Source organism: Suncus etruscus, chromosome 6 (genome assembly GCF_024139225.1).
Source record: "Suncus etruscus isolate mSunEtr1 chromosome 6, mSunEtr1.pri.cur, whole genome shotgun sequence".
NCBI lineage: Eukaryota > Metazoa > Chordata > Mammalia > Eulipotyphla > Soricidae > Suncus > Suncus etruscus.
This window is the reverse complement of record NC_064853.1, coordinates 114210316-114235841: the sequence shown is the minus strand read 5'-3', so window position 1 is coordinate 114235841 and position 25526 is coordinate 114210316. Positions and strand designations below refer to the sequence as shown.

The window sequence follows — 25526 nt, the reverse complement described above, 5'->3', positions numbered from 1 at the left end:
GCTATAAAAGGGCGGGCGGCGCACTGCGGCGGTCTTTCCAGTCGGGCGCTGAGTGGCTCCGCGGATCATGTCTGGTGGCTCCGCTGACTACAACAGGTACGGGCGGCCGGAGGGGGCATTTCTTCTTGTTGGGCCTTGTGGGTGCAACCGTGCGGCTCGGGAGAGCGTTCTTCGTGCCTCCTCGACTGGAGGCGAGGAGCTGCGGGCTGGTGTGTGGGTTTGGGGGCCGCGGCTGCCATGCCCTTCGAGAACCTTCCTGAAGGGGAAAAGGTTGCCCGGGACTCGGCCCCGAGAGTCCGGAAACGCGTCGGGCCCACCGGGGCGCCGTCTCCCCGCACGAAGGCGCTATCTGCACCACAGACAAGATTCGCAAGGGAGCGGTGGCCATGCAGGCCGCCTTGGGGGGGCTTGAGGCGGCCCGTGTGGCGGGGAGACGGAGCCTCGCCCGCGGCGGCAGGGCGGCGGAGTCCGGGCCCGGCGAGCCGTTGGCGCTGGCTCGGCCCGCGTCAATCACCGCGCTGCGCAGCGGAAGGGGCGGGACCCGGCGCGCGCGTTCTCGCGAGACTTGGACCCCGACCCACGGGCGGGGGGCGGAGGAGGGCCGTCGGTCGCAGTGCATTTCGGGACATTGAGTTCCCGACCTTGGGGCTGGCTAGCGGGGCGCGGGCGGCGGGCGAGGCGCAGGGCCTCGGGGGAGAAAAGGACGATTCTAACGACAGCCTTCTTGCCGGCAGAGAACATGGCGGCCCAGAGGGAATGGACCCCGATGGTGTCATCGAGGTAAGTGGCGGGCGGCCATTGGCTTCTGGGGAACCGGGGTCCAGGGGAGTGCTGTGTTGTGTTGCGCAGCGCAGCCCGCCTGACTTCCTCCCCCTCCCCCCTCTACACCTTCCAGAGCAACTGGAATGAGATTGTTGATAACTTTGATGATATGAACTTAAAGGAGTCTCTTCTCCGGGGCATCTACGCTTACGGTTTTGAGAAGCCTTCGGCGATTCAGCAGAGAGCTATTATTCCCTGCATTAAAGGTAAGCTACGAGAACCAAAGTTCTGCGCTTTTTATTAAGTGATGGTGGTACTGTTGTGACCTAGGCCAGGCTCTCATAGTTGTGGGGAAACTTTGGGGGACTTGGCACCTGTTTGTATTCCAAAAAAAGTGAAATGATGGCAATCATCTTTCGGGACTGATCTGAAATGAAGACAATACTCATGCTGATCACTTGATTGTATTGGGGCATGATTCATGTTCCAAATGGAATACGTGGTGTGAACTTAGAAGTGACGGTTTGATGTGGGATCGGTAAATGTGTATCCTACTTTTTTTAGGGTATGATGTGATTGCTCAAGCTCAGTCAGGTACTGGCAAGACAGCCACATTTGCTATTTCCATCCTGCAACAGTTGGAGATTGAGTTCAAGGAGACCCAAGCACTAGTATTGGCCCCCACCAGAGAACTGGCTCAACAGGTATTGATAGTGTAGTTCAAAAAAAACTGCTTGCGTGTTGCATAGGTTTCAGGTTTCACAACTGTGAAGAATTGAAAACGGTATAAAATGGTCCGATCGAGCTCTCCTTTTAACTGACCATGCATGCCAGGGAGTTTGTTGAAAGTTAGGAGCCGGGTGTGCAGTTTTAGTTTGCAGGGGCAAGTTTAGCGGATTGCAAAAAGTTGGTGCTCAGGGTGGACTAGATCTGTTCCCATTTTTTAAGTTTCAATGCAGTTGTGCAACATGAAAACTGCAGTGACATGTTATCTTGACTGTCTCAGTAGTTTGTGATGCATCTGTTGCATGCTATGTTTTCAAAGCTCATTGTTCTAGTGGCTTTGAAGTAATGAATAAGCCTTGCTAAAATGAGGTATTAAAAAGGCAAGATTAAAAGTCACTACCCGGGGGGAATAGAACTTCCTGATTGCAGAGCTTGTTGAACTATTTTCACCTTCTGTGACCTGAAAGATTTGGTAGGAAATGTTTTTATTTAATTAGTTTAGCTGGTATGTGGGGCACCAGGATTGATGTAGCACAAACAATTTTTTAAGTACAAGGAAAGTAATCTTGGGGTTTTATTTGAAGCAGTTAAGTCTGCATTTAAAGTGGAATAGTTAATGTGTTGCGCATGCATAAAAGATGTTTGCAGACAAGATAATTGTATGCTTCAGAAGTTAGTCACTGGGCCTGTAACTCTCAGTAGTAATTAAGGACTTTTGACTTTCAGATCCAAAAGGTAATTCTGGCACTTGGAGATTATATGGGAGCAACTTGTCATGCATGCATTGGTGGAACCAATGTTCGAAATGAAATGCAAAAACTCCAGGCTGAAGCACCACATATTGTTGTTGGTACACCTGGGAGAGTTTTTGATATGTTAAACAGAAGATACCTTTGTAAGTATTTATTGAATGCTAAAAGTACTAAAAATTCAGGTTTGGAAATAAGGAGTCCCTTAAAATCTGAAAATTTATGTGATCTTTTTTAATAGCTCCAAAATGGATCAAAATGTTTGTTTTGGATGAAGCAGATGAGATGTTGAGCCGAGGGTTTAAGGATCAAATCTATGAGATTTTCCAAAAATTGAATACAAGTATTCAGGTAAGTTTTCCACTCTTAAAAGATTAAATGCAGGACCTGTTACAATACAACTGTAGTGTTCTATTGTCGTTCCCCCTGCTTAAAGTAATTGATGCATACTATCTCTGTCTTACCACAATTGCATAGTAAGACAGAGACGCTTGGCCTCAAACATCTATCTGGATACTTGTGATAAAAGTTGTGCTAATTACTCAGTTCAACAAAGTCTTTTGTCTTTTAAGGTTGTATTGCTTTCTGCCACAATGCCAACTGATGTGTTGGAAGTGACCAAAAAATTTATGCGAGATCCCATTCGAATCCTTGTGAAAAAGGAAGAGTTGACCCTTGAAGGAATCAAACAATTTTATATTAATGTCGAGAGAGAGGTAATTTGCCTAGTAATTAAGTATAATATAAATAATTGCCCTTAAAGTATTTTCCAACCTTCTTGTATAAGCACTGTGCTAAAATTGCAGAAACTAGGATCATATCTTGGTTTTTGCAATAATGCTAGCAGAGTACACGCAAGAAGAAAAGTAACTGCACTAGATTGTAGAGACTGGGGAGGACCTCTTTCTTAATGTCCGGTGTCCTATGTCATAAGATCTGGTGCAATATGTCTTTAACTTCTCACTGGATTTCTGAACAAAGGCAAGATAGAGAACACTTATTCATGGCAACATTCTTTGCTTGTAGGAATGGAAGCTGGATACGCTTTGTGACTTGTATGAGACACTGACTATTACACAGGCTGTCATTTTTCTCAATACAAGACGTAAGGTGGACTGGCTTACAGAGAAAATGCATGCCAGGGACTTCACCGTTTCTGCTTTGGTAAGAACCTAGCATTAATAAGAAATTCATATTCAAGCAGGATTTAGACTACAATATAGCTGTAAGTGCTGTGTTGTCGTTCCCCCTGCTTAAAATAAAGCTGTTTCTTAACTATACCTGTCTGCTTGACACCTGTAGCAGCCAGGGACGCTTGGTCTCATACATGTTTATAAATTTGTATTGAGTTGTCTGAACCTTGAATAAGATCTGTTAATTTGCAGCATGGTGACATGGACCAGAAGGAAAGAGATGTTATCATGAGGGAATTTCGATCAGGATCAAGCCGTGTTCTGATCACTACTGACTTGTTGGTAAGTTCTCATTGCTCTTTATTATTTACCAAAAGTTAAGTTTTTGGGGAGGTTATTCAGTGACCTTTGCCAGCTTGAGCTCTTTGGGAGAATAAACTTGAAGACCACACTCCACAGTGGGCTGTGCCACTCATAGCTCACTACTATTTTGTGGCCTACATTGTAATTCATAAGTTTTTAAATTTTATTTTATATATTTATTGTAATTTTTTTTAATTTAAATTTATTTTGGGGGCCATGCCCCCACAGCACTCAGGATTTATTCCTGACTTCACTCTGGAATCAACTCTCGTCAGGCTTGGGACTGGACTATATGGGAGGCAAGGATCTAACCTGGGTCAGCCCCTCTCCCCCAGACACACTTTCCCTGCTGTGCCATCACTCTGGTCCCCATATCTTCATTAATGAGTATAATTTGTCTTTCAGGCTCGTGGAATTGATGTGCAACAAGTGTCATTGGTTATAAACTATGATCTTCCTACCAATCGTGAAAACTATATTCACAGGTGAGTAAATGCCATTTTGACTTACTGAATTTATGCTTTCTACTTTGAAAAGGTTATCTCAGCAAGGAACTGAGTCATAAAGATAGGTTGGTTAATTTGTGATGGAAGGTTAAGTGCTTGGAAGATTGGTCACAGTGAGAAAAACTGAATCAACTGTAAATGTAACAGACTTCTCATAGTCCTACTAGATAAGGTTGTTCATAGATTTGTTGGTCTTAGGTTCTAAATTAGTGGTTTTTGTGTAAAAGCGGTTTTTCTTGGTTGAAGATGGAGAGCTTCTTGGTGTTTTTGTAGCAATTTCTGAACTGTCCCTGGCTAGTTATAGTGGCTTTATCCCTAAATAAAATTGAATTGTACTTTTTTATATGATATAAAAAAAAGACTTTTTAAAAAATACAGGAGTCGATAGCAGCAGTTGATGACGAGATGGCACTCAGAAACGGCGTTGACGTAATTTAGGACGTGGAATCATAAGCGAACAGGACACTGTTTGAATAAAGAGCGAGTCGGTATTTATATTTGTTTTTCTTTTGTCATGATTATTTAATATTTTAAGTTGCTCCAGCCAAGGCAAGTTTTATTTGTTAGCCTGTTAGGTGGTTTGTATTGTCTGGTTTTTGTCAGAAAGGTAGTAAGTTTTGGAGGTGTAACACGTTGAGTAAATTGAGTTAAAACGTGTGAAAACTGAGCAAAAAAAGCAGTGATAAGTTTGGGTTACCATACCAAATACTTATGTTTTAGAAAATAGTTAACCTCATAGCATTTGTTTGCAGTTTACAGTTCCTGAGTGCGTCGAAATGGAATGCATAACTTCTTTGTTTTATTCCTGGTGTTTACATCTGTCCCAGGCTGACATCTGCTCTTGGCTGGCCCAGTTTGGTATGGGCTTTAATTTCACTACCCCAAACACTTTACTGTCATCTGCTTTAAAAATAATTAATGCTCAAGACAAGGCATCCGGATAAATCTCATTCTGCAGCCAGACAAGCCTTTGTTGAATCCTTTTAGCACTAACTGCAAAGGAAGATTCTTTTCTCTAGATACTGATTAGCAGCAAGCAGCTAGTGCTCCAATTATAGAAGCACGAACTATGACCTTGATAAATTAAACAGCAGCTGATGGTTACAAGTGGATCATCATGTTCATGTAGAACATAAAAGGTGACATCCTAATCATTGACTTTTTTTTCTTCTACAGAATTGGCAGAGGGGGTCGATTTGGGAGGAAAGGTGTGGCTATAAACTTTGTTACTGAAGAAGACAAGAGGATTCTTCGTGACATTGAGACTTTCTACAATACTACAGTGGAGGAAATGCCAATGAATGTGGCTGACCTTATTTAGTTCCTGGGATGAGATAGATTTGGATGCAGTGCTCGCTGTTGCTGAATAGGCGAACACAACGTGCATTGTGCTTCTTTTTTTGGAATATTTGAATCTTGTCTCAATGTTCATAACGGATCAGAAATACAGATTTTGATAGCAAAGCGACTTTAGTCGTGAGCTCTTGTGAGGAAAGTCATTGGCTTCATCCTCTTAGAGTTATTAGACTGTTGGGGTTGGGTATAAAAGATGGGGTCTGTAAAATCTTCCTTTCTTAGAAATTTATTTCCTAGTTATGTAGAAATGGTTGTATTAGATGTTCTCTATCATTTAATAATATACTTGTGGACTAAAAGATATAAGTGCTGTATAAAATCAGCCAATTATGTTAAACTAGCATATCTGCCCTTATTGTATTTGTCATTAGCCTCAATAGAAAGGCCCTTAAAATCGACTTTTGAATGCATCTTGTTTTTGGTATTGTATTTATTCAATAAAGTATTTAATTAGTGCTAAGTGTGAACTGGACCCTGTTGCTAAGCCCCAGCAAGCAATCATCTTAGTAGGGTTTAAAACCCCCAGTAAAATTGCCATATTGCACATGTCTTAATGAAGTTTGAATGTTTAATAAATTGTATATTCACATTAAAATGCGCACTTGGTAAATTTTCTTTAACAATTTTGGGTAAGCTGCTGCATCACAGTAGCACAAAGGCTGATCAGTTGCAAATGTTCATCAGCACCATCTGCCAAGCACTTGTCTACTGCCTAGAGAGAAACAAAAGGACTCAGGTTACTTCAGGCAGGTTGGGGGGGGGCACGCGGGATGCTTGAAAAATGACCCCCGGATATCCGGGGTCATTTGTGTGCAAGACACACATTAATTTTCATGCCATACTCACAGCAAGTTTTTCTGTGATGACTGACTTCTGCTTATCTGTAAGATCATCCTTCTCTACAACAGCATCATGAAGTTGGTTTACCAGCTGAGTTGCTGCATGCCCCTCATTTATTAAATCCTGTAATGCATACACACAAAACATGATAAATATAAAAATGATAACTCAATCTTCCAGTCCCCAGTTATTAAATTTCAGTCCAGGATTAGCAAGTTACCTTTACTACAGCTTCTAGTTTGTCAAAAGATCCACTCTGGCATACAGCAAATAGATCTTCAATAGCTTCAGTTGGTATCACCTAGAAGAAGGTGTGACAATGTAGATCATGGGAAACAAATACCTTTTCCTCTCAGGCTTTCTCCTTACTAGAGAAGAGGGTGTTGGGAATAAAATAAGCTTTGTGCAGGGTAATCCCTGTTGCCCTATTTGTGACCCACCCCTGCCCATAATAATTGAGGGAAATTTGACAGGTTCATTTAATAACCTCAGGTGATTTTGTTTTGTTTTGGGCCATACCCGGTGATGCTTGGGTTACTCCTGGCTATGCGCTCAGAAATCGCTCCTGGATTGGGGGACTATATGCAACGCGGGGATCAAACTGGTCTGTTCTAGGTTAGCGCAAGGCAGATGCCACAACTCCTGCCTTTTACTGTTTTTGTAAACCTCAGCCTCAGTTGTTTTTGGTTTTTTGGCAGTGCTCAGGGGTTGCTCCTAGCTCTGATTAGAAATTGTTCCTGGCAGGCTCGGGGAACCATCTGGGTTGCTGGGATTTGAACCACTGTCAGTCCTGGATTGGCTGTGTGCAAGGCAAATGCCCCTACCGCTGTGCCATGGCTCCAGCCCCAGATGTGTTTATTTACCAAACAGCTATTTACCAATTGAACTATATTGGTGGCAAACCTACACCAGAGAACCTGATTGGAGATCATTTCTCTAAAAGCTGCTTCAATACGATGAACATTTCAAAATCAACTGGGTAGTTATCTGAAGTATATAGCTGGCAGTACTCAACCCATGTTGCATTTCTCACATAAAAAAGCATAGCAAGTGGAAAAAAAATTAAGCAAATTTCAAATCAAACATACATTTTTTTGTGTGTGTGGTTTTTCGGGCCACACCCGTTTGATGCTCGGGTTACTCCTGGCTAAGCGCTCAGAAATTGCCCCTGGCTTGGGGGGACCATATGGGATGCCGAGGGATCGAACCAACCTCGGTCCTTCCTTGGCTAGTGCGCCACCTCGCCAGCCCCCAAATCAAATATTTTAAAATGATTTCCTAAAGTTATACTCTACATATGGCCCTTTGCCAGATAAAGTTGTATTTATAATAACACTGCTAATCTGTTAAATGTAATAGTTGCTAGGCAGGATTACTATGTGGTTTGTAGAATCAGAAGTGATCCTCGAGTACCACTGGCATGTGGTCCCCTCAAAAACAAACAATCCTAAAACATTTAGGTGCCATATCCTGAAACATGGTTGTTAATCTTTGACAGCAGTTACAGTGACAAAATGAATGTTTAAGATCCTTGATAGGAATATATTTACGGGAGAGTGTCTTATGGAGGTGCTCTTATTAAAAAAGGTAAGCTCACTTCAGTCACAGGGAAATGCAGAAATCTATGACCTAGAATTTAGCCCTTAACATAATCTGTAGCATGTGTATTTTGGCTTCCAATTTCCAGAATAAATTTTAGGTACTTATAAGCTCCTCTCGCCTATATTATTTTTAAAACACTAGTCTAAACAGACTAAACACATAAGAATTGAGAGGGAGGAAGACAAATGAAGAAGAGTACCTAGTGATCTTACCCCAGCAATGTCCATGATCACCTTCTCTGTAACCTCTGTCCCACCTGTTAATCGAGTAGCACTTTGAAGAAATGTAATGGCCTTTCTTAAGTCTCCTTCTGATACTTTAACGAGATAGGTTATTCCCTGGAAAAAAACAAAAACAAAAACAAAAAACCAGCATTAGAACCCCACAAAAATAAAATTTTGGCCTAGTTAATGGGGGAAAGCAACTCATTCTCACTTTCTTTTGGGGTGGGGGGCACACTCAGTGACACTCGGGTTACTCCTGGCTATGTGCTCAGAAATCACTTCTGACTTGGGGGATTATATGGGACGCCAAGGGATTGAACCACGGTCCATCCTAGGTTAGCCACTTGCAAGGCAAACGCCCTACCACTTGCGCCACCGCTCCGCCCCCTTATTCCCACTTTTAATGAAATAAGCATTCCGGTAGTGGCAAAAATACAGCATCAGAGATCTGCCTCTTGGGGCCGGGCGGTGGCGCTGGAGGTAAGGTGCCTGCCTTGCCTGCGCTAGCCTAGGACGGACCGCGGTTCGATCCCCCGGCGTCCCATATGGTCCCCCAAGCCAGGAGCGACTTCTGAGCACATAGCCAGGAGTAACCCCTGAGCGTCACCGGGTGTGGCCCAAAAACAAAAACAAAAACAAAAACAGAGATCTGCCTCTTAGGGAAATTCGCAAAAATGTGTTCTGTAATTTCATCCAATTTTCTTGATTAAATAAGTTCAAATTATGATTATATTCTTATTTTATTTTGGGTCACACCCGGCAGCACTCAGGAGAAATTGCTCCTGGTGGGCACAAGGGACCATATGAGAAGCCGGGATTCAAACCACCATCCATCCTGAATCCACTGTGTACAAGGCAAGCGCCCTACTGCTATGCTCTCTCTTGGCCCCTATGATTATATTCTGAATAAGAAATCTGTATAGTTATTACACTACCAGAATTTCATACCACATTAGTTCCTGAAGATTAGCTAAATAAGTATCAGGCCTTTGCAGAGACTTGTTGCAGGATTTAAATATATGAATGACTCTGAAACAACATCTGACTCTTTCAGAATCTCTTCATATGCATCTGTTAAAGAATTAATGATCACAGTACTTTACCTCATTGCTAATTTTGACATGTTCTTTATCAGCAATGTCTAGTAATCGCTGCTGTTGAATTTTATCTGAGAGAGGTTTGAAGCGGAATTTAGAGCATCTAGAGGTCAAAGGTTCAATTATTCTGTAAAGTATCAGAAAAGGACAAGTTGGTATCTAAATAATTCCCCCCAAAATTAATTTTTACCCAAAAATTAAGATTTACTCTAGGAGAAATCATACAGCTTTAAAATGTTTATTTCTCCATTGAATTATGAGGGGTATCAAAATAACATACCGACTGACATAGTTACAGATGAGACAGAATCGTGTGGTTTTAGACTCCTTCTCCATGGTTCGTCTTAAAGCTGCTTGAGCAGCTGAGGTCATGGAATCTGCTTCATCCAGAATCACAATTTTAAAAGGAGGACATGGCTTCCCACTGATTGAGAGAAACACATTATCATCACCACAGTCTCATTTGAAAACATGGTCAGTCAGGGACCAGAGTGGAGCAATAGTACAGTGGGGTGTTTGCCTGGCACGTGGTGACTCAGCTTTAATCCCATGCATAACACATGGTCCCCCTTCCCTGAGCCTGCAAGAAGTGATTTCTGAGTGCAGACAGGAGTAACCTTGAGCGTGGCTCCAAAACAAAACAAACATGACCCACAAATTGTGATCACCACAAAAAGAAACCTTATAGTCTATTCTCTCACAAATTTCTATTTTCTTTCATAATTTGCAAATCCACAACATTTCATATAAAGGAATCACATAGGACCAGAGCAGTGGCACAAGTGGTAGGTGTTTGCCTTGCATGCGCTAACCTTGGAAGGATCGCAGTTCGATCCCCGGGCATCCCATATGGTCCCTCAAGCCACGAGCAATTTCTGAGTGCATTGCCAGGAGTTACCCCTGAGCGTCACCGAGTATGGCCCAAAAACAAAAACAAAAAAATAAACAAAAACCAAACAAGAATCACATAACCATATATCATTAAATATGTAAAACTTAAATATGTAAATTCTGGGGGCTGGAGCGATACACAGTGGCAGGGTATTTGCTTTCACGCGGCCAACCCAGGACGCACCCTGGTTGGATTCCCAGCATCCCATATGGTCCTCTGAGCCTGCTAGGAGTGACTTCTGAGTGCAGAGCCAGGAATAACCCCTGAACACCAGCAGGTGTGACCCCAACCCCCCCCCCAAAACCAAGCAAACAAAAAATAAATTTAAATAAATTGAAACAAATCAAAACAATGAATAAAATATGTATCATAAAATCATACATATATATTCTTGTGACTGGCTTCTTACACTCAGAATGTTTTCAAGATTCATTCATAGTATATCATTACATTATTTCTTTATATTGCCACATCATGTGACAAATGTGTATATTTCATTTGTCCATAAGTTGAATACTTGTTTCCATGTTTAGCTATTACAAGTAATATGTCTATAAGATCTGTATGTTTCTTTTTAGTGAACATTGTTTTCTTTTTTGTTTTTTCTTTCAGGGAGAAAGCTATGCTTGGCTGTACTCAGGGCTTACTCTTGGCTCTGTGCTCAAGGAACATTCCTGGTGGTGTTTGGGAAATCATGTGGAACAAGAGTCAGCCATATGCAAGGAAACCCCTGTACTATCCTATCCTTCCATTTCTCTGGGTTTGTATTTAGGATTGGAACTGCTAGGTTATATGGTAATGGTAACTTAAGGAAGAATTACTGCCAAGCATTTTTTGTGTTGGGCCATACTGGGCAGTGCTGAGGGGTTATGCCTGGCTCTGTACTTAAGAATCACTCCTGGCAGGCTGGGTCATATGGGTTGCTGGGATTGACCCAGGTTGGCAGTGTGCAAGACAAGCACCCTACCTGCAGTTCTATCACTCTGGCCTTTGCCAAACTTTTCAAAGTCGGTATACTACTTTATTTTTTTAAAGTGAGTATACCATTTTATATACCAACAACGACTAAAGGCTCTGATTTTCCACATCTTTGTCAATACATGTCATTTTCTATATTTTGGTCTTTTGGTTATAGCTATCCTAGCGGTGTAATGATGATTTAGCACACTATTTCATTTGCATTTTTCTAATATTTTCATGTGTTTAGTCATTCAGAAACATTTTTTGAAGAAATATCTATTCAAATATTTTAAAATTTGGTTATCCTTATATTACTATATTTCAATATTTTTAATGGAGGGGCCCCCATCCATGATGGTGTTCAAGGCTTATTACTTTTGGCTTTGTGAGCAGGAGAACATATGGGCTGCCAATGATTGAAGCAGGTTGGCTGCATGTATGCAAACATCCTAACCACTGTTCAATCACCCCAGTCCCTCCCTATTATTGAATTTTAAAGGTTTTAAAAATATTTGTGACTGGGTCAGTGATAGCATAGCAGGTAGGGTTCAATCCCCAGTATCCACTATGATCCTCTGAGCCTGCCAGGAATAATTTCTGAGTGCAGAGCCAGGAATAACCCTAGAGTGCTACTGGGTATGGCCTAAACAACAACAGCAGCAGCAGCAGAAAGAAAAAATGACCTAATTCCTTACAAATAAAGATTTTTTTTTTAGGCCACACCTGACAGTGCTCAGGCAGGAGTGACATTTAGCTTAATGTTCAAGGATTGCTCCAGGCTGTGTTCACCTGACCATGATGTCAGAAATTGAACCCAGGATCTCCACTGAGTGATCTTTTGGCCCTCAGATAAGAAATTTGTATGTAAGCCAAGATAGATATGAAAACTTAGTTACTTTCTATAAATCTCTAAGAGTTCTATGATGTAAGTTTTGGTATAGATCAGATCTTAATATGGGAACTAATTGCTATATCAGGAATAAAGCTTCCTTAAACATCTTTTAAGGGGTAATTATATATATTTTTTTGAAGGAAGGAAGGAAGGAAGGAAGGAAGGAAGGAGGGAAGGAAGGGAGAAGGAAGGAAGGAAGGAAGGAAGGAAGGAAGGAAGGAAGGAAGGAAGGAAGGAAGGAAGGAAGGAAGGAAGGAGGGAAGGAAGGAAGGAAGGAAGGAAGGAAGGAAGGAAGGAAGGAGGGAAGGAAGGGAGAAGGAAGGAAGGAAGGAAGGAAGGGAGAAGGAAGGAAGGAAGGAAGGAAGGGGAGGGAGGGAGGGACGGAATTATATTTTAATTATTAGTAACTTCTCTTACCTTCACTCTAAGAGTATCCCAGTTTGGATAAGAACTTTTGTGATTACCTAATTATGAAATATACACTGAGAGGGCTGAAGCTATAGTATAGTGAGTAGGGAGTTTGCCTTATACACAGCCAATTCAGTTCTATCCTCTGCATCCCATATGCTCATCACCTGAGCACTGCTGAGACTAATTCCTGAATGTAGGGCTAGGAATAACCCATAAGCATTGCTAGGTGTGGCCATAAAACAAAACATATAAACAAAAAAGAGAAAAATACAGTGACACAATATATGACCCAGCTATCTAATTTGATTACTATTTCTCAAATAAATTATCAGTTAGACCTTGAACAGCTAAAAAGTCATAAATCTGATATAATGTGGCCAGAGTGATAGTACAGTGGATAGGGCACTTGTCTTGCATGCAACCTCTTTTGATCACTAGTCCTACATGTCACCTGAGCCTTCCTGGTGCAGCAAAACAAAACAAAACAAAAAAAGGGGGGGGAGGGTGTAGAAATAGTACAGTGAGTAAGAAGCTTGTCTTGTATGTAGCTGACCTACATTAGAACCCCAATATCCCATATGATCCCCGAGACTTTCTAGGAATGACCACGAACAAAGGAGTAAATCCTGAGTACTGCTGGGTGTGATTCAACAATAAAAACAAACATTAACAACAAAAAACAAAAAGTGATCTAACATGAAAAAGAAGTGGGAGGGGCCAGAGTTATCAATAGTACAGAGGTTAGGGCATTTGCTTTGCATGTTTGCAGCCAGGTTCAATCCCAGCACCCATATGGTGTCCGAGCCTACCAGGAGTAAGCTCTAAGCACTGCCAGATATGACCCAAAACAAACAAAAAAATGGAAGTTGGATATTTAGCAAAAGTAAGTTGTTTTCTGTATTGTGTAAAATATTATTTTAGTCATCATGCTTTACAATTTTAGAATACTGTCAGTGATAGTTTCAAGAATGCAACATTACAAACCACACCCCTCACCAGTGTTTATTTCCATTCACCATTGTCCCCAGAGCCCCCAACATTCCTGTCCAAACAAGTACTTTTAAACAAATACAATGACAAATTAAAGAGAAAAAGTTGAGCTTACTTACTCCGAACGGCTTCCTGACACAGTTAACTGAGCGAAATTTTTCACTTTTTCTCTAACTACTTGTATTCCACGCTCATCTGATGCATTTAACTCAAGAACTCTTAATCGAAAAAGTTCAGGCCTGTGTCAAAATCAAACACATATTATACATCAAAGCATACATAAATCATTTAAAGTTTAAATCACTTTTTTAAAAAAAAGTTTGTATATTTTACAGTAGATACTGCCTAGAAACAACATGGATAAACTGCACACAATTTTTCTTCTTTATTTTGTTCCTTGTTTGGAGGCAACATCGTGTGGCTCTGCTCAGGAGTGACCCCTGCTTCTGTGAGACTTTTTTATTTGTTTTGGTTTTTGGGTCACACTCGGCAGCTCTCAGGGGTTACTCCTGGTTCTGCACTCAGAAACCACCCCTGGCAGTCTTGGGGGACCAAATGGGATGCCGGAATTTGAACCACCATCCATCTGCATTCAAGGCAAATGCTGTCCTTTATATGAGACTTTTTATGCTGCTCGGGGTTCCCATTAGGATGGGCAGCATAAAAGGCAAATGATAAACTTCTGCATACTACTTCTCCAACCCTGTAATTCTATTTTGGAGTAACATAACGTAGTTATTTTGGCTTTGTTCTAGGCATTAAAACAAAAGGTAGGGGCCAGAGCAATAGTACAGCAAGTATGGCATTTGCCTGGCACACACATGGCCAACCCGGGCACTGCCAGGAGTCATTCTTGAGCACAGAGCCAGGAGTAACCTTAGTACTGTCAGGAGTGGCCCAAAACCAACCAACCAATCAAACAAACAAAACAAAAACAAAATGTTAGATTCTATCACATACTGAATACAAATTTAAATCAATTTTCTAAGTAGGAATCTACGGCTTGCCTTGTCACAAGAACTATAAATACTTTTGCACATAGCTGACCTGGGTTCAATCCCAGGCATGCCACATCCCAGACATGCTAGCAGTGATTCCTAAGTGCAGAGCCCAAAGTAACCTCTGAGCAGCATTGGGTATGACACCCCGAAAAAAAACAACAAAAATAAAATACTATCTTTTTTTTTAAATAAAATACTATCTTAATACATTTAGACAGTCTAAAATGTTAGCATTTTAGGGGCCAGAGTGATAGCACAGTGGTAGGGTGTTTGCCTTGCATGTGGCCAACCTGGGACAAACCCGGGTCTGACCCCCAGAATCCTATATTATTCCCTCAGACCGCTAGGAGTGATTTCTAAGTGTAGAGCCAGGAGTAACCCGAGTGCTGCGAGTGTGGCCCCCAAAAGTTAGCATTTTATTATTAATATTTTTGTTGTTGTTGTTTTGGTACTACCAAAAAAAGTGATCTAAAACATTTTTGTTTTTATGCCACAGCTGGTGGTATTAGGAGTTGAATTTGGGCTCCTACACACTCCAGCTAATTAATTTCCTGGCCCTAAAATTAAATCCTTATAAAAGTAATTCACTGTAGGAAGATAGGAATAAAGATATGAGCAAAAGAACATAAAAACACCTGCATACTCTACCAAACCAGTGTTTAAGTTTCTTCCAAATTATGGTTTTTATAAATTTTAAAAGCCAAAACACTGGGCTAGAAAATTACAAAAGTTAAGGTACATTAATTTAGATTGGGGAGATGATTCAAATGAGTGGAACACATACTGTCCCCTGGAGTTGATCCCTGAGAACTATCTGGAGTGGCTCCTAATTACTGAGCTAAATGGGTATAAGTGAAGACTCAAACAAACAACACAACAACAACAACAACAACAACAACAAAAAAGGAGAAAGAATTTATATAACTTGGAATGACCTAATCCAGAATAAATAAGAATGAACTTCTCTTAGAAGTTTCATTATGTATGACTATATCTATTTTGGACCCGTATACTACCAGAAGCTGAAACACATGGTGTTGGACAAGATGCATGCCTGGGCCCGGGGTTCTCGGGCCGTTCTCACCAGGCAGCCCAATGAAGGTCGGTCTCGAGATGATGGTTTGTGTCTTGGAGAAACGGAACGTGACTGTTTAATAGGTTATGGAGCCAGTATGCTTTTATTGGAGAGACTAATGATTTCAAGTGATGCCTTTGAGGTTGATGTCTGTGGGCAGTGTGGACTTCTGGGATATTCCGGCTGGTGCCACTTCTGCAAGTCGTCCTGCCACGTATCTTCCCTGCGCATTCCCTATGCCTGCAAATTGCCCTTTCAGGAACTGCAGTCTATGAACATTATTCCCAGGTTAAAACTCTCTAAATACAATGAGTAAGGAGGGGAAAGACCTTCCTCCAGCATAGTAGAGCAGGGAGGGGAGCAACTGCCTCCTCTAATGAGATGCCCACGGCATGGACTCTGACGCAGCCTCTCAAGTGGCCACTGGATTTGATTCCCACACAGACTTAGCCTCAAAGACAAACTTCTAATTATGCTTAGAAAAGTAAAAATTTGGGGCTGGAGAGATAGCACAGCGGTGTTTGCCTTGCAAGGAGCCGATGCAGGGCCCAAGGTGGTTGGTTCAAATCCCGGTGTCCCGTATGGTCCCCCGTGCCTGCTAGGAGCTATTCCTGAGCAGATAGCCAGGAGTAATCTCTGAGCACAGCTGGGTGTGGCCCAAAATCCAAAAACAAAAACAAAAAAAAAGAAAGAAAAGTAAGAACTAATTTTTTTTTTTTTGGTTTTTGGGCCACACCCGGCATTGCTCAGGGGTTACTCCTGGCTGTCTGCTCAGAAATAGCTCCTGGCAGGCACGGGGGACCATATGGGATGCCGGGATTCGAACCAACCACCTTTGGTCCTGGATCGGCTCCTTGCAAGGCAAACGCCACTGTGCTATCTCTCCGGGCCCAAGTAAGAACTTTTATGTGAAATAAAAAAAAAGTTTCGAGGCCAGTGAGGTGGCGCTAGAGGTAAGGAGTCTGCCTTGCAAGCGCTAGCCAAGGAAGGACCGCGGTTCGATCCCCCGGCGTCCCATATGGTCCCCCCAAGCCAGGGGCAATTTTTGAATGCTTAGCCAGGAGTAACCCCTGAGCATCAAACAGGTGTGGGCAAAAAACCAAAAAAAAAAAAAAAAAAAAAACTTTCATTATGTATGACTATATAGCTAAGGCTATTTGGTAGCATCCCATATCACAAAGTGACCATTGTAAAATAATCAAAAAAGTTCTTATGAAGACATTGAAAAATAAAACTGGGCCCGGAGAGATAGCACAGCGGTATTTGCCTTGCAAGCAGCCAATCCAGGACCAAAGGTGGTTGGTTCGAATCCCGGTGTTCCACATGGTCCCACGTTCCTGCCAGGAGCTATTTCTGAAACCCCTGAGCACTGCCGGGTGTGGCCCAAAAACCAAAAAAAAAAAAAAGAAAAAGAAAAAAAAAACAAAAAAAAAACTTATTGAGGCTGAAAAGACAGTACTAAAGGGCATTAATTTTTTGTTTTGGGTTCATTGGCCATGTTCAGAGTAACTCTGACCTCAGGAATTACTCCACTGTACTGTATCTCCAGCTCCAAGCAAAAGTATTAATCAAAACTCAGAAATGAAGCATACACAATGCAGTTAAACCAAATGCAAACGTTTACAGAAGAGAAATCAAGTAGAAACTTTTTTGTAATTTTTATTTATTTATGTTTTTTATTTTGGGAGGCCACACCCATCTGAGCATCGCTCAGGGATTAATCCTGGCTCTTCAGAAAATGCTCCTGGCAGACTCGGAGGACCATAATGTCAGGGATCATACCCGGGTCTGTCCTGAGTTGGCAGTGTACAAGGCAAATATCCTACCGGTGTGCTATTGCCCCAGCCCCATTTTTTAAAAATGTATCAAGCAGAAACTTTTTTTTTTGGTTTTTGGGCCACACCCGTTTGACGCTCAGGGGTTCCTCTTGGCTATGTGCTCAGAAATTGCCCCTGGCTTGGGGGACCATATGGGACGCTGGAGGATGGCGCTTGCAAGGCAGACACCTTACCTCTAGCGCCACCTTCCCAGCCCAAGCAGAAACTTTTAAAGAAAGGAAGCATTTAGAGAACGAACCTTTTAGAGATTTGTACCAAATTTCAAGAGTGTTTCAGTGTTATGTCTTTCAACTTACCCAAAGAGTTCCCTAGCAGCTGCCAAAATAGTGGATGTTTTTCCAGTTCCAGGTGGCCCATAGAATAAAAGATTAGGGAGCTGTGGAGTAAAATTTTATTTTTAAAATGTGTATTAAGGCATAAATAAAATGATTGGGAATGCATATTCAAAGAGTGAAATGTTTTCATAATAGAAGGTATGAATCTGTATATAAAAACCTATTTCTTAATATGGCTGATATAAGTTAACAGTTCTAATTCATGCTTCTCAATATAATATTACTTCCTCCATATAAAGAGATCATTTTCTAATATCTCAAGGTCAGTCAATATTCATGATTGTTCTTTTGTTTGTTTGTTTTTTGGGTCACACCCAGTGACATTCAGAAGTTACTCCTGGCTATGTGCTCAGAAATCACTCCTGGCTTGGGGGACCATATGGGATGATGGGGGATGGAACCATGGACTGTCCTAAGATAACCTGGGCAAGGCAGATGCCTTACTGCTTGCGCCACCGCTTCGGCCCCTCATGATTCTTCTATACTCTATCCACTATGGCAGTTTTCAAGGCTGGAATTATAAACTTCTGTTTTTTTTGCCCCCCCCCCCCCACCTTTTTTTCTGGTGAAGCACACCCATTGACACACAGAGATTGTTCTTGGCTCTGCACTTAGGGATTATTCCTAGTGAACCAAAGAAATCAAACTTGAGTTGGCCACAAGGCAAGTGCTAATACCCTTTGTATTTGCTCAAGCTCAGAAAAAGTCCAACCCCCCCCCCCCCCCGGAAAAGTATTTTTAAAGGAAATGGCAGGCTTCCTGTTCTACCTTCCTAATTAGGCAAGGTTATTTATTTTTAATTTTTAGGTTATATCCTGCAATAATATGGTTACTCCTGACTCTGCATTCAGGAATTACAATTGACAGTGCTTGAAGAACTGAAGGAACATAGAGGACGCTGGGGATTTTTTGTTTGTGGGCCACAACCAGTGGCCCTCAGACATACAATCCTATCAGACTCAGGGGATCATATGGGATGCCCAGGATTGAACCTGTGTCAGAGCACTCAAGGCAAACACCCTGCTCCCTGTGTCATTCCTTTGGACCTTGGGGATATTTTTCTGTTGTTTTGAGGGCCATAACCTGGTGGCACTCAGGTTATTCTTGGCTTTGCACTCAGAAATTACTACTGGCGTGCTCAGGGCATATATAGGATGCCAGGGACTGAACCTAGGTTGGCCATGTGCGAGGCAAATGCCCTACCTGCTGATATATTCTGCCTCCCACCCCCTGGGTAGATTTCTAAAAATATATATTTTTTTTTTTGGTTTTTCAGGACACACCCATTTGATGCTCAGGGGTTACTCCTGGCTACGCGCTCAGAAACTGCCCCTGGCTTTGGGGGGACCATATGGGATGCCGGGGGATCGAACTGAGGTCCTGATCCTTGGCTAGCGCTTGCAAGGCAGACACCTTACCTCTAGCGCCACCTCGCCGGCCCCGTCTAAAAATATTTTATTTACTTAGTTTTTATAAATTGCAAGACAATAAGATATGTCATGAAGATGAAATAAAAAGGCACAGTCTCATTGCTATGTTGAACTCCAGCTGGGTTTTGACTCCATTTTTTCTAATTTCCAATTCCAACTAGGATTATTACTGTAAGTTAGATGCTTTCCCTGTCCACCCAATCTAAATCAAGTCTCCTTTATTATTTTCTCATCAGTCTTAATTGCACTTCATTCAATCTGAATCTATTTGAGTAGCTGGATTTAATCGCAAATTATCTTTTTTTTTGGTTTTTGGGCCACACCCGTTTGACGCTCAGGGGTTACTCCTGGTTATGCGCTCAAAAATCGCTCCTAGCTTGGGGGGACCATATAGGACGCCGGGGGATCGAACTGCGGTCCGTCCTAAGCTAGCGTCTGCTAGGCAGACACCTTACCTTGAGCGCCACCTCTCTGGCCCCGCAAAGGGATCGAACTGCGGTCCGTCCTAAGCTAGCGTCTGCTAGGCAGACACCTTACCTTGAGCGCCACCTCTCTGGCCCCGCAAATTATCTGTTTACCTTATTAAGTGGCTAGCTTAAGAAGGCCAAGAACTTAATATGTTTTCACATCTGTAATTTCAGCAATAATTATATTCAATACATGCCAAATAAGCCAACATACAGATTATTATTACATATAGTATATATAACCATACAATATATATTATTTATAACTATTACTGTTTATCAATAACATGCAGCTTTAAAATACACAACTAGCTGGAGAATGTACAGAAGGTAAGGTGCTTGTCTTGCATGTAGCCAACTCAGACTCAATCCGAGGCACATGTATGGGGTTTCCCAATATTGCCAGGTGCCATGCATGACATCTCTTCATTCCTTCATCAACAGTAGTGCAAACCACAAAGAACCCTTGAGTACTGTTGAGTGTGATCTAAAACCCTAAGAACAAACACAAAGATACAAACTATGGGATTTACTATTCAAAAATCTGATCTGTTCTCTTTCCTAAAAATCCAAGGAACTAGCCAGTGTCATGTCTTCAGCACCATCACTCCAGAGACAAGCTATTGAAAGATCTGGCAGGGGCCAACAAGGAGCTAATGTGCTGTTCATTTTCACTCCCTTTCAACCTTGCAGCCTTGGGATGTTTTCAGCAAAGGGTGAGGTAGCAATGAATTGCTAACATTAAAAACCTGGACTGCCATACTTTCCTCTGCCTAATAATTGTTGAAATAAATTACCCACTGTAAAATCAGTTATTTCATATAGATTATCAAATGACTACTGCATATACAACACTATACATAAGAAGGAAATCATACAGGAAGATGGTAGTTTTACATCTCTCAAAGTCATTAAATATCATTTGCTACTCACATCAGCTCCTTCTAAAGATTTTTTCAGCACTGCAACTACTTCTTCTTGAAAAGCAACTTCATCCACACATTTTGGTCGACTGAGAAATAAAGATTACCTTGCATTAAGCATTGTATCCAGGTAAAGTGTTCAAATGTTTCTTCTAAATTAACCATGATAATGCTTACAAATTAAAATCAGAGACTCAAATTTTGTGGTTTTCTTTTTATTTGTGGGGGGAGCACATCTGGCAGTGCTCATGGGTAACTCCTGGATCTACACTCAGGAAACAGTTCTGGTGGGCTTGGGGGACCATATGAGATCCACAAACTGATAAGGGATGATGGGTTGGCTGCATGTAAGGCAAATGCCCTACCTGCTGAACTATCACTCTGGTTCCAACCAAGGCTTCCAAAACTGGAAGAGGATATAATCCCTGTATTTTACCTTAAACAAAAGCTATATCAAAAAAGTGAAATATTTTCCCAAGTGCATTTTTTATATCTATTATGCTTACAAAAACTGAGATAGAGGATTATGGGTTTTACTTGATGGGGTGAGGCTACCTGGAAGTGCTTAGGATTTGTGCCAGGGACAAGTCATGGTAGTGCTGGGGGACTATATGTAGTGCTGGGAGTTCAATCTGGTTAGCTTCATGCAAGGCAAGCACTGCATTATCCTGGTGTACCATCTTTCCAGCCTGAACTTCATTACATTACAACTTATTGCCTTATGCCTGTGAAGCCTGAGTACAGTCCCCTGGCACTGTCCATACGTGCTGATCAGTGCCAACACCACAGCGGAATGTCTGATAAATGGTATGAAACCAGGTGTGTCTGAGTACTGACACTAAAGGTGTGTTGTGAAGACCAAGGCCAGGAATAACTTAGCAAACAAATATGCCAGCATCACAAAGGTGCCAAGGAAGTTAAAATCAGAATGTGGGAGAGCACTAAATGAGTGCTATTTCGGGCAAGTACTTCTAGTAAGAAGGTGAGCTCCGGGCCGGGAAGGTGGCGCTAGAGGTAAGGAGTCTGCCTTGCAAGCGCTAGCCAAGGAAGGACCATGGTTCGATCCCCTGGCGTCCCATATGGTCCCCCCAAGCCAGGGGCGATTTCTGAGCACATAGCCAGGAGTAACCCCTGAGCGCCAAATAGGTGTGCCAAAAAAAAGAAGGTGAGCTCCAATGAGTACATGAGCATTACAACCCAGTGTTTTGATATCAGTTATCACAACAAGAGCAACAAAAAGGGGAAAATATTGAATATTGGGGGTGGAGAGATAGCATGGAGGTAGGGCATTTGCCTTGCATGCGGAAGGTCGGTGGTTCGAATGCCGGCACCCCATATTGTCCCGAGTCTGCCGGGGGCGATTTCAGAGCATAGAGCCAGGAGTGACCCCTGAGCGCTGCCGGGTGTGACCCAAAAACCAATAGGTTTTTTAAAAAATCGAATATTTACCTAGAAAGTACTATTATATTTGGCAAGACCTAAACGGAAAAGAACTATTAATAACCCCAGGAAAATAACGATTAACTATTTTGATACAAATAGGTCTGGGAACCAAAAGGGGTGCCAGAATTTGAACCCAGGCTGACTGTATGCAAGGCGAGTACTCTACCTGCTGGACCATCTCTTGAGCCCCCAGAAGTAATTACTATCAGTTAATATCAACTTTTCCCACCATCCAAATGCACATAAAATGCAGGCACACTAATTTTGAGGATTAACAAAATGAGTTTTGTTAATGAGTATATAGATTTAAGTGAAGCTCGAACAAATCTATTTGTCCATTTAATTAATAAAAGGTAGGTTTATTCTGTTGCTGAGGTCATTCCTGGAGGAATGAATTATGAGGGCCGCATGGTGCCTTACCAAACGGGGGCCTATGGCTTACTTACAAATCATGGTCTCCAGCTATCTGAGCTATCTTCCCAGTGTCAGGAATAAATTTATATTTGGCTAACTAAGCAGATCTCTGATCCATATTTTCTCTAACCAACCAGGTCAATGCCAAGCAAGAATTTTGCAGTATTTTACTAGGAAACCCTGTGGCTGTTATCACCAGGGACTTCTATTTAAATGCCTGTAGGCACCAGGCAAGCAACAAAAGTGAAGGTGGCAAAGTATTAAGGCAAGAGAAATATGGAGTAGGGTGAATTGAGAAACAAATGACCTGTCAAAAATGATAAGTTCATTTGTTATCAGGAAGTAATCTGTACCTACTATTGCCAATATCCTGGATAGCTGAAATATAAAAAATAGGGCTTTTGTCTTACAAAATTTAAAACCTAAGGCTGGATAGTACAGAGTAAGGCACTTGCCCTGCACACAGCTGAACTGGGTTCCATCCTACACTGGTCCTCTAAGCAGCAAGAGTGATCCTTGAGCACTGCTGGATGTGGCCAAAAACCAATTTTTTGTTGTTGTTGTTGCTTTTTGGGGGCCACTCCTAGTGACTCTCAGGGGCTACTCCTGGCTATGTGCCCAGAAATCGCTCCTGGCTTGGGGGACCATATGGGACACTGGGAGATTGAACCATGGTCCGTCCTAAGTTAGTGCATGCAAGGCAAATGCCCTACCACTTGCGCCACTGCTCCAGCCCCGAAAAACAATTTTTTTAATTGAAAATAATTTTTTTATGTGAAACCTCTCACTTTAATTTTATTTATTTTTTAAGAGTATTGTATTTATTTTTTTGATGTTGGGGCCATACCTGACTCTGCTTAGGGGTAATTACTGTCTCTTCACTCATGAATCACTCCTGGAGATGCTCAGGAAACTATATGGATGCTAAGACACAAACCCATGTTGGATGTGTGTAAGACAAGCACCCAACCTGCTATACTATTTCTCTAGCCCTGAAAACTTCTCTTTTTTAAAAGAATTATATTGTTAATTAAAACATGAGTACCTTATTTAACCCATTAATCTGAAAGCCCTTGGTAATAACTTTCAGATGTATAGAGGTGCTAGAACTATTTTTCTTAGCATTTAGCTAATTGAAAATTTGTTGCCAGAGTGCTATTTTTACACATATATATTGCTTACATATATTTAAAAAAACCTAAAGGGACAGATTATTTGGACTTTATTAGAATACCAACCAAAAGTTTAGAATAAGATTACACAAACTTTTTCTTCATTGTGGCTTCCAACATCTAGAATGAAGAACTTTAATTATAATGCTCTTTAGATATAAACCAGATCATTCCAAGGTACATGGTTTTATGACTTAACTAACTCTGATTTTCAGGATAGTATCTGCATAAAGCAAACCATTCCACAGGAATTCCATAATGGGACCAGAATTAGTTAGGAAAATAATTTATTATTTCAACAAGAACACAAGGGGCCGGAGAGATAGCATGGAGGTAAGGTGTTTGCCTTGCATGTAGAAGGACAGTGGTTCGAATCCCAGCATCCCATATGGTCCCCTGAACCTGCCAGGAGCGATTTCTGAGCATAGAGCCAGGAGTAACCCCTGAGCGCTGCCAGGTGTGACCCAGAACCCCCCCCCCCAAAAAAAAACCCCACACAAGTACTCTTACTATTTCTCCACCCATGGGATATGTTTGACCTTCTTGTGTTCTCCACTGCTTCCTGCAGTGGCAGCGACTCCTCGGTCCTTGGCTGATGGTGGTTTAGAGCTGATAGAGGCACCTTTTAGAAAGGCCTGCATGGTTACTTCCTCCTAAGGAGCTGTAAGACAGAAAAGGAAACTTTTGAAAACAGTGAGAAAGTTCAGTCTGTAAACACTATCCTTTACTAAAAAGAAAAATCCAGAAAGACAGTACAATGGGCAAGGCACTTGCCTTGCAATGCAGCTGACCCAGTTTGATCCTCAGCATCCTAATATAACTCCCAAACTCTGCCAGGAGCGATTCAACATACAGAGCCCAGAGCACTGTCGGATGTGGTCAAAATCAAATCAAACCAAACTTATCTCATGAATTTGCACTCTCTGATTCATCATACTGAGGAATACAGGGATACAAAAGAAGCTGAAGTTCTAAAGAAATTTAAGAATCTTAGGTACAACAGGAAAGCCTCTTGCCTTGTATGTGACTGACCTGGGTTTGATTCCCCAGCACTGCATATGGCCCACCAACAATGCCAGGAGTGATCCCAGAGTACAGTGGGATGTGACCCCCCATGTCCCTCCAAATCCTGGGTAGAGGGTTGACTTAGAATCTATAGCAAGGTAGTTAAGAACAAATATAAAACTATGTGGAAAAATGGGGCTGGAGCGATAGCGCAGTGGTAGGGCGTTTGCCTTGCACGCAGCTGACCCAAGAGGGACCTGGGTTCGATCCCTGGCTTCCCATATGGTACCCCCAAGCCAGGAGTGATTTCTGAGCTCATAACCAGGAGTAACACCTGGGCATCACCGGGTGTGGCCCAAAAACCTGGAAAAAAAAAAGCAAAAAAAAAAAAAAACAAACAAAAAAAAAACTATGGGGGAAAAAAATTGGGTTTTGTACTTTTTGGTCAAAACATGTAGGAGGGGTGCTCAAATACTGAAGAGTTCTATACTCCCTTACAATGACCAAAGTAGTCCTTCAAATGGACTCGACGATTAGGAGTGCTGAGACCATGAATGAGAAGCTCCATTCCTTTTTTAGAAGAGGTTGGAGAGGTTGCAGGTAATGGGGTTTAGAGGAACCTGGAGTGTTCAGAGGCTACTGCTGGCTCTATGTTCTGGGGAACACCTGTGGTGCTGGGGATGGAATCAAGGGAGGCTACCTGCAAGACAAGTTCTAGTACTCTCTCTCCAGCAAGAACCTCCTTTTTTTTGTTATTGTTGTCGTTCCTAAAGTTCCATTCAAAGTACTGTTTTCCATGCAGGGCTAATCACCAAGTTAGAGGTTTTATTTTGGGGGGGTGCACATAAGTGTCAAAAGTGCTACTGAAACGGGAATATCCCATAACCAACCTATTCAATTAAAGAGAAAAAAATTTTTTT

At 41.9% G+C, this 25526-nt stretch overlaps 2 protein-coding genes and 5 non-coding genes across 7 annotated transcripts; 6 read left to right on the top strand and 1 right to left on the bottom strand.

Annotated features, from left to right (window-relative positions):
- On the top strand, positions 1-6190 carry EIF4A2 (eukaryotic translation initiation factor 4A2). The gene is made up of 11 exons (XM_049775735.1): positions 1-96; positions 735-780; positions 896-1028; positions 1327-1466; positions 2215-2383; positions 2479-2588; positions 2810-2953; positions 3264-3401; positions 3623-3712; positions 4139-4218; positions 5416-6190. The coding sequence occupies exons 1-11, from the start codon at positions 68-70 to the stop codon at positions 5558-5560; spliced, it is 1224 nt and encodes a 407-aa protein (XP_049631692.1). The 5' UTR covers positions 1-67; the 3' UTR covers positions 5561-6190.
- Positions 1155-1222, top strand: LOC126012710 (small nucleolar RNA SNORD2). Its single transcript, XR_007497126.1, has one exon. It is a non-coding gene; the product is annotated as a small nucleolar RNA SNORD2 (small nucleolar RNA).
- Positions 2616-2742, top strand: LOC126012446 (small nucleolar RNA SNORA63). The gene has a single exon (XR_007496918.1). It is a non-coding gene; the product is annotated as a small nucleolar RNA SNORA63 (small nucleolar RNA).
- On the top strand, positions 3010-3187 carry LOC126012703 (small nucleolar RNA SNORA81). The gene has a single exon (XR_007497123.1). It is a non-coding gene; the product is annotated as a small nucleolar RNA SNORA81 (small nucleolar RNA).
- Positions 3436-3566, top strand: LOC126012445 (small nucleolar RNA SNORA63). Its single transcript, XR_007496917.1, has one exon. It is a non-coding gene; the product is annotated as a small nucleolar RNA SNORA63 (small nucleolar RNA).
- On the top strand, positions 3738-3874 carry LOC126012480 (small nucleolar RNA SNORA4). The gene has a single exon (XR_007496944.1). It is a non-coding gene; the product is annotated as a small nucleolar RNA SNORA4 (small nucleolar RNA).
- RFC4 (replication factor C subunit 4) lies at positions 6150-24242 on the bottom strand. The gene is made up of 10 exons (XM_049775801.1): positions 24112-24242; positions 20583-20661; positions 17714-17793; positions 13623-13742; positions 9639-9782; positions 9365-9485; positions 8250-8375; positions 6656-6736; positions 6442-6558; positions 6150-6307 (listed from the first exon to the last, which is right to left on the bottom strand). Exons 1-10 carry the CDS (start codon positions 24240-24242, stop codon positions 6212-6214), a joined length of 1095 nt encoding a protein of 364 aa, XP_049631758.1. The 3' UTR covers positions 6150-6211.
- Positions 24243-25526: the final 1284 nt, after the last annotated feature.